General features: G+C 36.5%; 2 protein-coding genes across 5 annotated transcripts; one reads left to right on the forward strand and one right to left on the reverse strand.

Annotated features, from left to right (window-relative positions):
- Positions 1–482: 482 nt before the first annotated feature.
- tdg.1 (thymine DNA glycosylase, tandem duplicate 1) lies at positions 483–8,090 on the forward strand. Of its 3 annotated transcripts, none has more exons than XM_067379243.1 (11): positions 483–587; positions 1,160–1,232; positions 4,126–4,292; positions 4,385–4,647; positions 4,754–4,823; positions 5,360–5,495; positions 5,579–5,661; positions 5,742–5,836; positions 5,928–6,099; positions 6,199–6,339; positions 6,606–8,090. In XM_067379243.1, exons 2-11 carry the CDS (start codon positions 1,174–1,176, stop codon positions 6,746–6,748), a joined length of 1,329 nt encoding a protein of 442 aa, XP_067235344.1. In that variant the 5' UTR covers positions 483–587; positions 1,160–1,173; the 3' UTR covers positions 6,749–8,090. The 3 variants fall into 3 exon arrangements, with proteins under 3 accessions (XP_067235344.1, XP_067235346.1, XP_067235345.1); XM_067379244.1 differs by having other exon boundaries at positions 494–587; positions 1,172–1,232; XM_067379245.1 differs by lacking the exon at positions 1,160–1,232 and having other exon boundaries at positions 487–587.
- Positions 8,091–8,627: 537 nt separating this feature from the next.
- On the reverse strand, positions 8,628–12,610 carry LOC137015225 (patatin-like phospholipase domain-containing protein 2). Of its 2 annotated transcripts, none has more exons than XM_067380033.1 (9): positions 12,376–12,610; positions 11,929–12,161; positions 11,771–11,836; positions 9,609–9,818; positions 9,460–9,520; positions 9,273–9,377; positions 9,070–9,181; positions 8,921–8,998; positions 8,628–8,843 (listed from the first exon to the last, which is right to left on the reverse strand). In XM_067380033.1, exons 1-9 carry the CDS (start codon positions 12,560–12,562, stop codon positions 8,777–8,779), a joined length of 1,119 nt encoding a protein of 372 aa, XP_067236134.1. In that variant the 5' UTR covers positions 12,563–12,610; the 3' UTR covers positions 8,628–8,776. The 2 variants fall into 2 exon arrangements, with proteins under 2 accessions (XP_067236134.1, XP_067236135.1); XM_067380034.1 differs by having other exon boundaries at positions 11,929–12,178; positions 12,376–12,525.
- Between the last annotated feature and the right edge of the window lie 183 nt (positions 12,611–12,793).

The raw sequence follows: 12,793 nt of genomic DNA on the forward strand, positions 1-12,793 counted from the left end.
ATGTGTATTAGTTATTGTCACAATTAAAAATAGGCGAAGCACCATGTGGAAAATCCTGATACAATAGCCGTTTCTCTTTTCAAATATGAAAAACGTTTTGCGTTTATTTCGAGCAATACGAGGTGCGAGTGGCCAAAACCGAACTTATATTTACTTAGCTTTTGTTGTTCGCTAAATGTGAAAAGGGAATTTCGTATTTATTTAAGCGCAGCCAATAGGAGCTCGTTTTGGAGCGTTTAAATGTCACAGGAGACCGGGGCCATACTATTAACTTAAGAGGGGTACCGTTTTTCATTGTCATACTAAAATTAAGATAAAACAAAAATCCCAGAACACGTTTTAAGTGTTTAAATTTACAATAATCATATTCAATATTAAATTATGATTCATTTCTTTTCCTTTTTACATTAAACAGAAAAAATAGGCATACTGTGGCCGTTACACCCCTAGTACTGGTGTTTTGGTTCGCTCCACTGTCAAATTGATTTCTCGCTGTTGGTCTCGTCTTTGTTGCTTTCACCGGTTTTGTTACTAAAACGAGAAAAAACAACATTTCAGTGGACTATCGTTCGAATCATATCACAACGGTATGTATTAATTTAACAAATAAGAGCTTAATTTGATTAATAACACTATGGAAAGTCGATTTATATCGATAGAAGCGCGCTTCACAGCTAGCTAGCGACCATCATTCATTGTACTCAATGAATTGGCACACTAGGCCAGCGTTAGCCGATCATGCTAACAGTCTCAGTATTGGTTCTCTTAACGAAAAATAAAGTATCTTTGTCGTTTACCTGCTGGAATAATATGTGATCACTAAATTCACAATAAATAAATTCACCATCTACCGCAGTTTAAACTCCTGTGGTAAATAGTGGTGCGAGATGTGCTGGTGAATACGTGGAGTGTTTTCTGACCCTTTTCTGATCTGATAGTTTATACACTTAAGCCAAACTAACGTTAGACTGGATATGTTTTGATATTCACTGAATTTAGTAATGCATTTTAGAGTTTTAGAATCGAACCTATTCATTATATTACCAATATAAGTAACGTTACGCCTATAAAAAGGGCAGGTTATAAATATTCCCCTTGTGAGAGTACCACTGAAATTGCTGAACACAATTAAATGAACACAAATATTGATTTATTTAAGTAAATCCTGTAGAGATGGATGAAAGGCTCTATGGATCATTGCCCCATGCCCCCTCGGAATACCTCCAACAATGGTGAGTGTCCCCCTATTTGTCATCAATTGGCGCCAAGATTAATTACGATCCCACTGATTTTATGCTGTTATAATAACATTAAGCACTTCAGTCTTATTTTGAATGCTACTAACCTGTCTGTACCGCAATGCACGAGACCACAATAACAAGAGATATTGAAAACCTGCCTTGGTATTGCCACTTTTGTTTGTTTTGAAAACTGTTGTGCTTCTGCAATTATTAACATGCTCATTTGCAGCAAACATAAGATCCGTGTTGCATTAATGATGTGCTTTCTCACATTATACACTCAGTAGGCCTATCACTTCATAGACATTGCACCTGTTTGCATTAGAGATATTATCTTTTTTGACTGATGCTGCTTAGTTTTGTTCAAGTGTAATGTAGAAGTAGGCTAGTAATTATTTCTAGTCATTAAACTATATTTTTAATGTTTATTTTAATTGTAAACATTTATTTTAAATATATTATAGTCTAATAATTAGCTATAATTATCACAATAATAATAAAGTGGGTGCAAATGTATTTTTTATTTTTTTGTTGTTGTCTAATTGTTAAATGTTTCTTATTTAACAAAAGTAAGATTAATTATAAATGATTTCATGTTTAAAAATTAATAAACAATCAATACATGATTAATAATATGCCATTATATTTATGCAAATGTTGCAATCTAAGTGGTTACAAATGTATTTTCATCTTCATTTCGTTAACTGCAACGTTTCTTTTTGAGTGAAGAAGTAGGCTAATTATGCAAATAATACTTTGCATAATTTACTTTACCTGTAAACATTATTGTTTCCACAGTGTTGGTTGCAATGTTGCCATTTATCATTTAAAAAAAAAAAAAAAAAAGCGTGACTATCAGTACAGAATATCTATCTCTAGTTTGCATATTGTTAAATGCGCAGTAAGCAATTTCTGAGAAACACTGTTGATATTTGAAATCAACCTAAACAAACACACCAAAACACACAATGCAAGAGTGGATGTCTCTTTATCATAGCTGAAGCGAAGCAAAACCAAGCGTGGAAAATAAAGCAAAGATGACGAACGAATGACACAGAAAAAAATGTACAAACCGTTCACTATACAAGTAAGAGTTGGTTGTTAGTGAACACACAAATAAATCACACTCTAAACTGTCCTATTCTTATTGCTAATATTACAACAACAGCATATCTTGGAGCCGAAACAATGCAGGCATCCGTTTTTAGGCCTTCCCGTTTAGGACTTTTCTAATATTATCACGGGTCCTAAAGCTCTTGCCTGATCATAACCTTTCTTTTTCCAATGTTTTTCCTCTGACCTTTCCTCTTTTGTAATGTCTGTCAGTAGGGCTGAGCGATACAGCAAAAAAAATGTATCACGATATAATGTTTCAAATTGATCGGTATTGATAATTATTGAAAATTTTAGAGAAAAAAAATAATTTTTGAATTCAATCAAATAACGTAATTTACTAGAGGTTCCGACACAATATTAATTGCTGCAGTCTATTTTAAAATTTTAAATATATTTGAATTAATTTTTTTTTTTAAATATGTTTGGATTAGGGCTGGGCGATATATCGCATGCGATTGTCACGCGCATTTCGTCAGTAAAGCCGGTTCGCTGATTACCGCTAAATCGCCATCACCTGCTTTCAAATGAAGCGGCATTTAATAGACAGAACCGTAGATCACTCTCAAGCTACGCAATATCACGTTCATATCGCAGATGAATCGCCTTCGATAATGAACGCAATATTGCGTGGCTTGTCAGTGAACTACGGCTCTATCTATTAAATGCCGCTCCATTTGAAAGCAGGTGATGGCGATTTAGCGGTAATCAGGGAACCAGCTTTACTAACGAAATGCGCGTGACAATCGCATGCGATATATCCCCCAGCTCTAGTTTGGATGTATGATTCAATGACTACGTCATAAACTCTCTCGTTTCATTACTGGATGAATCAGTGTATTTGAAAATCTATTGAATGAAGATTCAATGACAAATACATTTTTTTTAACAGTCACTTGTCGCCACCTGGTGGTGAAACAATGTAATCGATAAATGCGTCGTTTTCAGCGCCAAGTTTCTTTCAAAAGCTGATTTGCTCTATTTTTATCGATAACACAGACATTAGTGTTTTATCTGAACTATAAACTTTTATCTCAGTACTTCTGTGATCATTTGAATATTTGTAACACAGAAATAAAGATATTGTGTGGTTTAAAACACTGTTTGTGCAGCTGTTAATACCGATATAAGAACTGCTCTCTCAAGACGAACTTTGAAGTAGCCTAGTTGATCAACTGTAAGACGTAAGCAAACCATGAAACTGCCACATCCTTTTTTTAATTCACAATCTCCTCGTCGCCGGCAGATACAGCTCTCATTTTCATGCGTTAGTGTGTTCTGATTTCACGTGGCGATTGCACAACTGAACTCCTCAGCAACTTGTTTGCGTGTCATGAACAGCGCGTCTGTTTGTGATCCAGGGACGGATTGAACTTGAGAATTGTTCATGCAACCGAACTTCATGTCTGTTTACATTTTAATCCATTTAAGTGAAACTATATCGAGAGTTATATTGAAAAATGTTTTCTGTCGTTATCAATTAAGACGCACCGTCGATAAATATACCGTTTTATCGCCCAAGCCTATCTGTCAGCCATCTCTCTTTCTACAGTCCTTCTTCAAATCTCCCTCTCGCTCGCTCTCTCTCCTCCCCCATCATGAGTGGACACGCCCCCTACTGCTGATTGGCTACAAGAATGTTGTGTCGGATCCACTTTCAACAGCGTTTCTCAGAAATCGCTTACTGCACCTTTAAATATGTGCTTGTAGAATTGGCCTTTTTTATTTAAGTTGGACTGACAACTTCCCTGTTTTTATTTTTTTAAAATAGGGTTCAGTCAGCTCAGCAGCATCTGCAGGCCCTTCAGGCTCAGTATCCTCACATGGCTAATGGTAATGCTGGCTTTATGATGGAGGGACCCAGAGAGGATGGGGTCATGCAGCAGATGCCTGTACACCCAGAGGACGCCGCCCAACAGGCTGCTGCTGCGCAGAAAGGTAGTTTTCCAATGGTAGAATTGAGCTTGGCAAACTGAATACGTACTCTCATGTAGCTTTTAAGTGAGTCAAAGTGATTTTTTCCCTTTAAGCACCTGCTAAAGGAAAGCGAGGAAGGCCGGCAAGCAAAGAACCCAAAGCCAAAGGTGAACCTAAAGCCAAAGCCAAACCCGGACCCAAACCCAAGAAAGCTAAGGAGGATAAGGAGGCCCCGCCTGTTGAAGGACAGGAGAAGATCGATGAAACCTTCAAGAAAGTCAAGAGGAAAGTCGATCGTTTTAAGGGCATGTCGGAGGAGGAAGTCATGAAGAAGACACTGCCTGATATCCTTATCCCCAATCTGGACTATGTCATTGTAAGTTATGGTTTTTGACTGAAGTATGATGAAGTGATGAAGAATGTTCAAACAAAAATGGCATTGAACCCAAATGACTGAAATGAATCTTATTTTTATGAGACAGATCGGAATTAATCCGGGGTTGATGGCGGCCTACATTGGAAGATGGTTCCCTGGACCAGGAAACCATTTTTGTAAGACGACTTAAATTCTACTCCTCTTTAACACCACTATGTTTAAGTTTTAATGTAAAAAGATTTTAAATTACTATATTATTTCATTTATATTATTGCTAATATATAAATATTCAGATATTATTACTATCATTAATAATAATAAAATGTAAAAAGTTTAAGAAATATATTCTTAGTTCAATAAATAAGATAATATAAATACAATATTTAATATAATAGAAATAATTAATATAAATAATATTATAAACAATAATATACCAATTTGCTGTTATACTAATATTTTAAAAAGGAACTGTTCAAAATCTATAATTTTGTCAACACTTCCTAGTCATCTTCAGCTGTTTTTCAAAATATTATTATATTTATATTATTGTTAATAATATAACAATGTAAATATTATTATTAACATCATAACACAATATTGTAATATAAAGCATGTAAATAATTATTATAATCAAACTTTGTTTTTTTTCTATTTTAAATTAATATTTTTAAAATAATTTGTTAAAAAATCTCTGATTTTGTCAATCTATCAGGGAAGTGCCTGTTCCTGTCTGGATTCACAGAAAAGCTGCTAAATCACATGGATGATCAGAGTTTGCCTGAGAAATACGGCATCGGCTTCACAAATATGGTAGAGAGAGCGACACCAGGAAGCAAAGATCTCTCTAGGTGCGGTATAGAATCCCTCTGCTTTCATTTGTGACCTAAAGTGGTGATGTTCTTCTAACCTTTTGCTTGTCACCCTTCGGCAGCAAGGAACTTCGAGAAGGGGGTAAAATCTTAGTGGAAAAAATAAAGAAATTCAAGCCACTCATAGCGGTTTTTAACGGGAAATGTAAGTTTTTGACCACAAATAAAGAATGTGAAGAATACAACTGATTCTTGACGTGCATTTAACAATTATTTTTGTTTCAGGTATTTATGAAATGTTCTGTAGGGAGATATTTGGGAAAAAGCCCAAAATGCTTGAGTTTGGCCTACAGCCTCACAAAATTCCTGATTCTGAGACGGTAAGAAACCTTTTTTTTTGGTTCATTGCATAATAAAAGCAGAAGTCTATCAAATTTGAGCTATACGCTGCATACTGCTGCTTTTCCGTAGGCATTGTACCTAATGCCGTCCTCCAGCGCCCGCTGTGCCCAGTTTCCTCGTGCTCAGGACAAAGTGCATTTTTACATCAAGCTCAGAGAGCTTCGAGATCAGCTGAAGGGTGTGATGAGGAGCAAGGAGGTCGAGGAAGTGAAATATACCTTTGATCTTGGCTTGGCCAAAGGTACCAGCAAAACTTTTATGCCCTTCTTTTCTTAATCATATTGAGTTATGGACATTCAATTATGGACTGTATTTGACCACTTTTCTCTCTCTCTTACAGAGGACGCCAAGAGGATTGCCGTCAAGGAAGAGCAGTATGATCCTGGTTATGAGGCAGCCTTCGGAGGAGCTTATGGAGAACCAGCACCTGAAGGGGGCCAAAGCAATGGATTTTGTAACTTCTCCACATCTGAGGAGACAGGTTGGTACCATCTTTCTTCTGCAGAACACAAAAGAAGAATTTTGTCTTTCATTGAAGTTTAAAGGTGAAGTATGTTAAATAGACCAACAATAATCCTGATTATGATTCTTACTATAATCGAGCAGCCCTACTGTATGGTATTGGGAGTTTCCATTGTAGCAAGTTCCACTGTAGTGTTTTGATTGCTTGTACAATAAACTGGGTTAAAAGAATGTATTTTAACATAAACCATACATCACCTTTAATATGACTTTCTGTGTTAAAAGCTCCAGCCAACGCAGCCGAGAAGGCGCCAACGAATCCAAACGCTGTTGGCCAAGTACAGGACGGTCAGTGGATGACGCAGTCTTTCGCCGATCAGATCCCAGACATCGGCAGCTCCTCTCAAACTCAATCCTGGGGTGTATGAGGACAGACCATGGAGAGGGACTTCTGATGAAGCCTGTCGGAGGAGTTCCTGTGCTCTTCCAGAGATGCTGTGCCTCATATCTTCTCAGAATCGAACCCAGGAGTCTTAAAGTGCACTGGTGTCTTTCTCCTGTGCGCTGCTGTGACGACTGTTACATTATAATTTCAGGAATGATTTGAGGAATCACAGTATCATACAAGGTGGCCCAACTTGCACAAGGAGAATCCAATGGCTGCTACGCTTTTAAAGAAACTGTACCTCTGAACTTCAATTGGGGGCCTTTGGGATCTCGAATGCCTCTTTATTAAAGAAGAGAACTGTTTTTGCAATGAATTTCAATTAGAACTTTTAGGAATTAGCATTTCTATGGAATTGGAATATTTACTCATCTTTTACATTTAATGGTTTAGAGTCATTGACGTTGTTTTCAGTAGTTTAGTGTATGAGGTTCTGAGCACTGGTTTATTGCATTATGTGATATCAGGGACTGATGCTTGATTTTTTCAAAAGGAGCATTCGCTATTATTTCATTTGATATTTTTAGATGGGACGTATTGTTGTCTGTTTCTGTAGTAATATTTTAAGTATAACTACCCAATTTTTTTTTTTTTTTAAGTGCAAATTTTAAAGATCATACTGCCTAATCCATGAGGAGAACATTTAAATAAGGTTTTGTTACTCATGTGACAGATTGTCTTTTTACATGTTGGAAGGACGCAAACATGATGGTTTTAAGAACTTTTATCATACCACTGCAAGAAATTTACAATTACTGATGATTGTAAATGTCTTGCTTATGAGGAAGCATCAACATCACTGTTTAAAAAAAATGCGCACAATCACCTCTCCGCCTTCAGTACTGTAAAACAGAATACAGTGGGACCGTTTATAACAAATGAAGATGGCTGAACTAATCTTCAACATGCCATAATTTATGGAATTTTCCACATGCTCCTATTTGGTGCTATTTTTTACTCTCTGTAAACATCTTTTTTTGTTCATTAAAATACAATTATCCTGATTTCTACTTGTGCTCATTTATTTATTTATTAGTGTTCAGTATTATATACAATATATTGGTGGGAAGAGCTTGTAAACTGGGAGAAAATGTGTAATTCTATATCAACATTGTAAAATATCTTTAAATTATAGGCCATTTGAGTGTTGTGATTATATTAAAGGGTTAGTTCATCCAAAAATGAAAATAATGTAATTTATTACTCACCCTCATGGCGTTCCACACCCGTAAAACCTTATTTCATCTTCAGAAAACAAGATATTTTTTGTTGAAATCCAATGGCTCAAAGGGAGCAATGTCATTTCCTCTCTCAAGATCCATTAATGTACTAAAAACATATTTAAATCAGCTCATGTGAGTACAGTGGTTCAATAGTAATATTATAAATTGACGAGAATATTTTTGGTGCGTCAAAAAAAAAAAAAAAAAAAAAAAAAAAAACGACTTATATAGTGATGGCCGAATTCAAAACACTGCTTCATGAAGCATCGGAGCGTTATGAATCTTTTGTGTCGAATCATGATTCGGATCGCGTGTCAAACCACCAACTGCTGAAATCACGTGACTCCGAACCGCTGATTCGACACAAAAGATTCATAACACTCTGAAGCTTCCTGAAGCAGTGTTTTGAATTCGGCCATCACTATATAAAGTTGTTATTTATTTTTTATGTTTTGGCGCACAAAAATATTCTCGTCGCTTTAATATTAATATTGAAACACTGTACTCACATGAACTGATTTAAATATGTTTTTAGTACATTAATGGATCTTGAGAGAGGAAATTTCATTGCTGGCTATGCAGACCTCACGGATCCATCAGATTTCAACACAAATATCTTAATCCGAAGGGTGTGGAACTGCATGAGGGTGAGTAATAAATTACATTATTTTCATTTTGGGGTGAACTGACCCTTTAAAATGATTCAAAAGGGTATTGAATTTGTTTTAGTCCAAATAATTGTAAATAATAGTAATTATGCAGTGTATCAGAAGATGAGGTGGTGGTGGTCAGTTAGTTCGCTTTGAAGATGAAGGGTCTTGATGAAGAGTTGGACATTTCTGTGTACGTAAATAACTGAAGGCAGAAAATTCTTATTTAGATTTATCAAAACTTAAGATGTTTATTATTTGTATATGTATCATCTTTCAAACCTTGAGAAAGCCTTCTTCCATACTCCTCCAATCATTCCCATTGCCATCTTACACATCTCTGGAATCCATTCAGCAAGTCTAAATACCAGTCAGAGTCTTAGAATGAAATTAAAAGACTTGAATAATTAGTTTTACTAATTTTCACATACCTTAGAAGCATGATGTACACCATCTCCACTGGCAGAATGCACCACTTTACACAAGAAACCAGTTTCATTGAGAAAATCTCTTCATTCTCCATCATGCTAGCCTTACAAAACACTAAATGGGGTGAAAAATAGATTTTTCTTCACATATTATTCTCCAGATTTATGACTTCATGGTGTCAAATATCAGTTATTTGTTGTCTTACCTTTCTTGATGGATTTTGGAAGGATGCTTTTAGAATTCCCATTCATCTTAGATGTTGGAATATGATCCCATAACTCTGACAATGGTGATCTGGGCTTCAGGAGTTCTGGTAAGCAAAACAAAATGGGATCTAAACAGCTACAAAATTACCCGAAATATAATCTCAGGAAGAGTGTAAAGCTACTCACTATTTGCTTGTAAAAAAAGGAAAGCATCCTTATATCCATTTTGACACATCTCAGCCAAGACCTTATTAAAAATACCACAACAAAGGTATGTGGATGCAAGTATGGTTTTGAAAATGTATCAAGATAATTAAACAAATTCAAAAATGTACCTCTGGTTCTGGAGGGAAAAATGCAATGACCACTCGGTGTGCATTAATGAAGCTGATATGAATGCTGACATTATTGTAGTATATTTCATGGAAGTAAAAAGGGTTGCCATAAGGACTGATGTCGCTCTCTCCGGAAAAAGGGGAGATAGTGATGGTGTTCCTCAGACTAGAGAAAGGCATGTTATCACTCAATGCTCCATCTACATACCTCTGAAAGCAGATAAGGGGGAAAAAAGATCATATAAATGGTTAAAACTTTCATTCAATTTGCATATAATTGAAAAAAATGCACACAGATTAATTAAATAATTAAATTAAATTAATTTAAAAAAAAAAATCTTGTTACAAAATAGGCTACAAAAAACGTACACTCGCAAGAATGGTAGAAAAAGCTGATTCTCTTTAAATGGAGCGGGTCGCCACCATATTTGTCGCCATGTTAAGATCACATGACCAGTCAAACGTCACTCGTTTTATATCATCAATTCACCTGTGTTCACCACGGGAAAAAATAAATAAATAAAAATAAAAGATAATTGCGACTTTTTATCTCACAATTGCACGTTTATATCTCGCAGTTCTGACTTTTTTTCCTCATAATTGTGAGTATAAACTCGCAATTGAGAGGTATAAAGTCCAATTCTGAGGGAAAAAAAGACCATTTTTTTCTCAGAAGTGTTTATATTTTACAATTCTGACTTTATAAGTCGCAATTTCGAGTTTATATTACGCAATTCTGAGGAGAAAAGTCAGAATTGCAAGATGTAAACTCGTAATTGCGAGGAAAAAAAGTTAGAATTGTGAGATTTTAAAAAATCGCAATACCTTTTTAATTTTTTATTCAGTGTCGGAAACAAGCCTTGTAGTTATCAGACACTTTCGCTCGTCGAATAAAAGGTTCACTGCTAACAAAGTCCCTTTAAAGGAACACTCCACTTTTTTTGAAAATAGGCTCATTTTCCAACTCCCCTAGAGTTAAACAGTTGAGTTTTACCGTTTTCGAATCCATTCAGCCGATCTCCGAACTTTGCTGCCGTATCATGGCTGCAGCAGTGCAATGATATTACGCAGCGCCCGTGAGCCCCTGCTTGCACAGGGAACGTGCCTTGCAACCATGGAGACGTTTGTGAGAGACGCTGCGTAATATCATTGCGCCTGCTGCAGCCATGATACGGCAGCAAAGTTCCTTGATTATTACGCCGGAATGAGAGTATAGTTCCTAGCCAGATCAGCCTAGAAAATCGCAACTTTTCATTTTCCACCGGTCTTAGTACACGATGTAACTACAGAAGAGTCAAGTTTTAAATAGGAAAAATATCAAAACTCTTTGGTCATTTTTAAGCGTGATGCTAACGGTCTAATCAGATTCAATGAACTATGTTAAGCTATGCTAAAAGTGGTACCGCCAGAACCGGAGATCGGCTGAAAGAATTCGAAAACGGTAAAACTCAACTGTTTAACTCTAGGGGAGTTGGAAAATGTGCCTATTTTCAAAAAAAGTGGAGTGTTCCTTTAAGACAAGTCATTTCACTCAGCGGCCATCTTTGAATCTTCGGGCATTTTACTGTCTATGCATCCTGGGCATCATGCAGCTCCAAAGCTGTTTACCAAGCTTTCGATTGAATTTCATATTTGAAATCACCAATGAAATCTGACAACAACTGTCTCATAATTTTTTCCCCAAACTCTCGAATCATGACAAAAAAATATTTATTGTATTTTTAGGCTAGATCAAGCTAATGCGCATGCGCAGACCTAAATGCGCGTCTCTTGTGCCTCATTTCGGAGGCGCGTGTCTGACTGTTTCTATAGAAACCGGTGCTTCTAACGGCCGCTGCAGTGACGCGTGACTTTACCAGTCGGCGATTGGCTCTTATTTAGAACGCGGGACTTATTCCGCCATATTGCGCGTTACACTTTCTCCCATTCAAAACAATACATTTTTCCATTACCATGACAACAAAGGCCACATTTTCTTATGCGTAATGCTGCATTTACGCCGCTAGGTGTCAGTATAATATCAAGATAAAAAGGCCAGCAAAACATTCAAATTATTAAAAAATAAGTGTGCACCTTTAATTGAAAAACTGCAAATTATATTGCAAATGAACCACAGAATTACAGTCAAAAGGCTGTATTTATATGGCTATATGGGTACGTACTATTCCATGATAGCTTGGAGGAATCACACCACAATACAGTGGGTAAAAGCAGCTACAAATCAGAGCCTGCAGACAGGGAGCAAAGTGTAAATCATAAATCCTCATTAACACCTATCTATTCATCAGGCAATAAAAGCCAACAAGGTAGCTGAGTTCACCTGAATGAGATCTTCTTTACTGTCAAACTCAGACACCAACACATTTTTCCCATCGGACACTCGTGTGAGTGACACATACAGCCGTCCGCTGGCGAGCAGGTGTGCATCATCGGGCAGGTCTCGGCTCAAGAAGTTTCGTACTATCTTCAGTAGGTTGAAGGAGAGATGCACAGCACCCAGAGTGCATTTCCGAGCCTCTCGGGACATTTCCAGCAAATTTTCACAGCATTTGGCTTCAAAATGGAATTTCCTTTAGAACCACCAGTATTAATCAATATAATGTGATCAAAATGAATTACAGGGTTCCTATCTTTTATGATTTTGGAATATTTAAAGATAATAAATAAAGATTTGTCTGATCCATGACAAATGCCTTCCACAGACATTTTTTTTTATCTTTAACAACTTTCGGGTGTTTATAAATCACAAATAATTGATGAAACTTACCTGGAGACATTTGGCATGCTATTACTGCACCCATAAGAGCACCAGATGAAGCCCCACAAATCTTTGTCGCCCCCTTAAGAAGAAACTGGGCCCTTTCGGATAAACAGCAATAGACTCCACAGTAATAAGCCATCAGAAATCCACAGCCGGCAAAAGAGATGTTCAATTCTTTATCACACTCCTGCATGTTCGTATGAATCCCTTAGCTTACGCAGTGCAGGTGCGATAACTAACATGAGGGGCCAGTCATTAGCACTGATCTGGCAATGCTCTAGTATTGTGAAACAGAGTGTTGCAATCACAGGGATCATGAACTGGAAAAACAACAGTGTAGTGAGGACATTGATTTTCTTGTCAAAACATTAGTGATCTTGAAGGCAATGATTGTGTTTTTAAAGCACATTTTTCTTAATAATGA

The sequence above is a fragment of the Chanodichthys erythropterus genome, chromosome 24, assembly GCF_024489055.1.
Source record: "Chanodichthys erythropterus isolate Z2021 chromosome 24, ASM2448905v1, whole genome shotgun sequence".
NCBI classification, from domain to species: Eukaryota; Metazoa; Chordata; class Actinopteri; order Cypriniformes; family Xenocyprididae; genus Chanodichthys; species Chanodichthys erythropterus.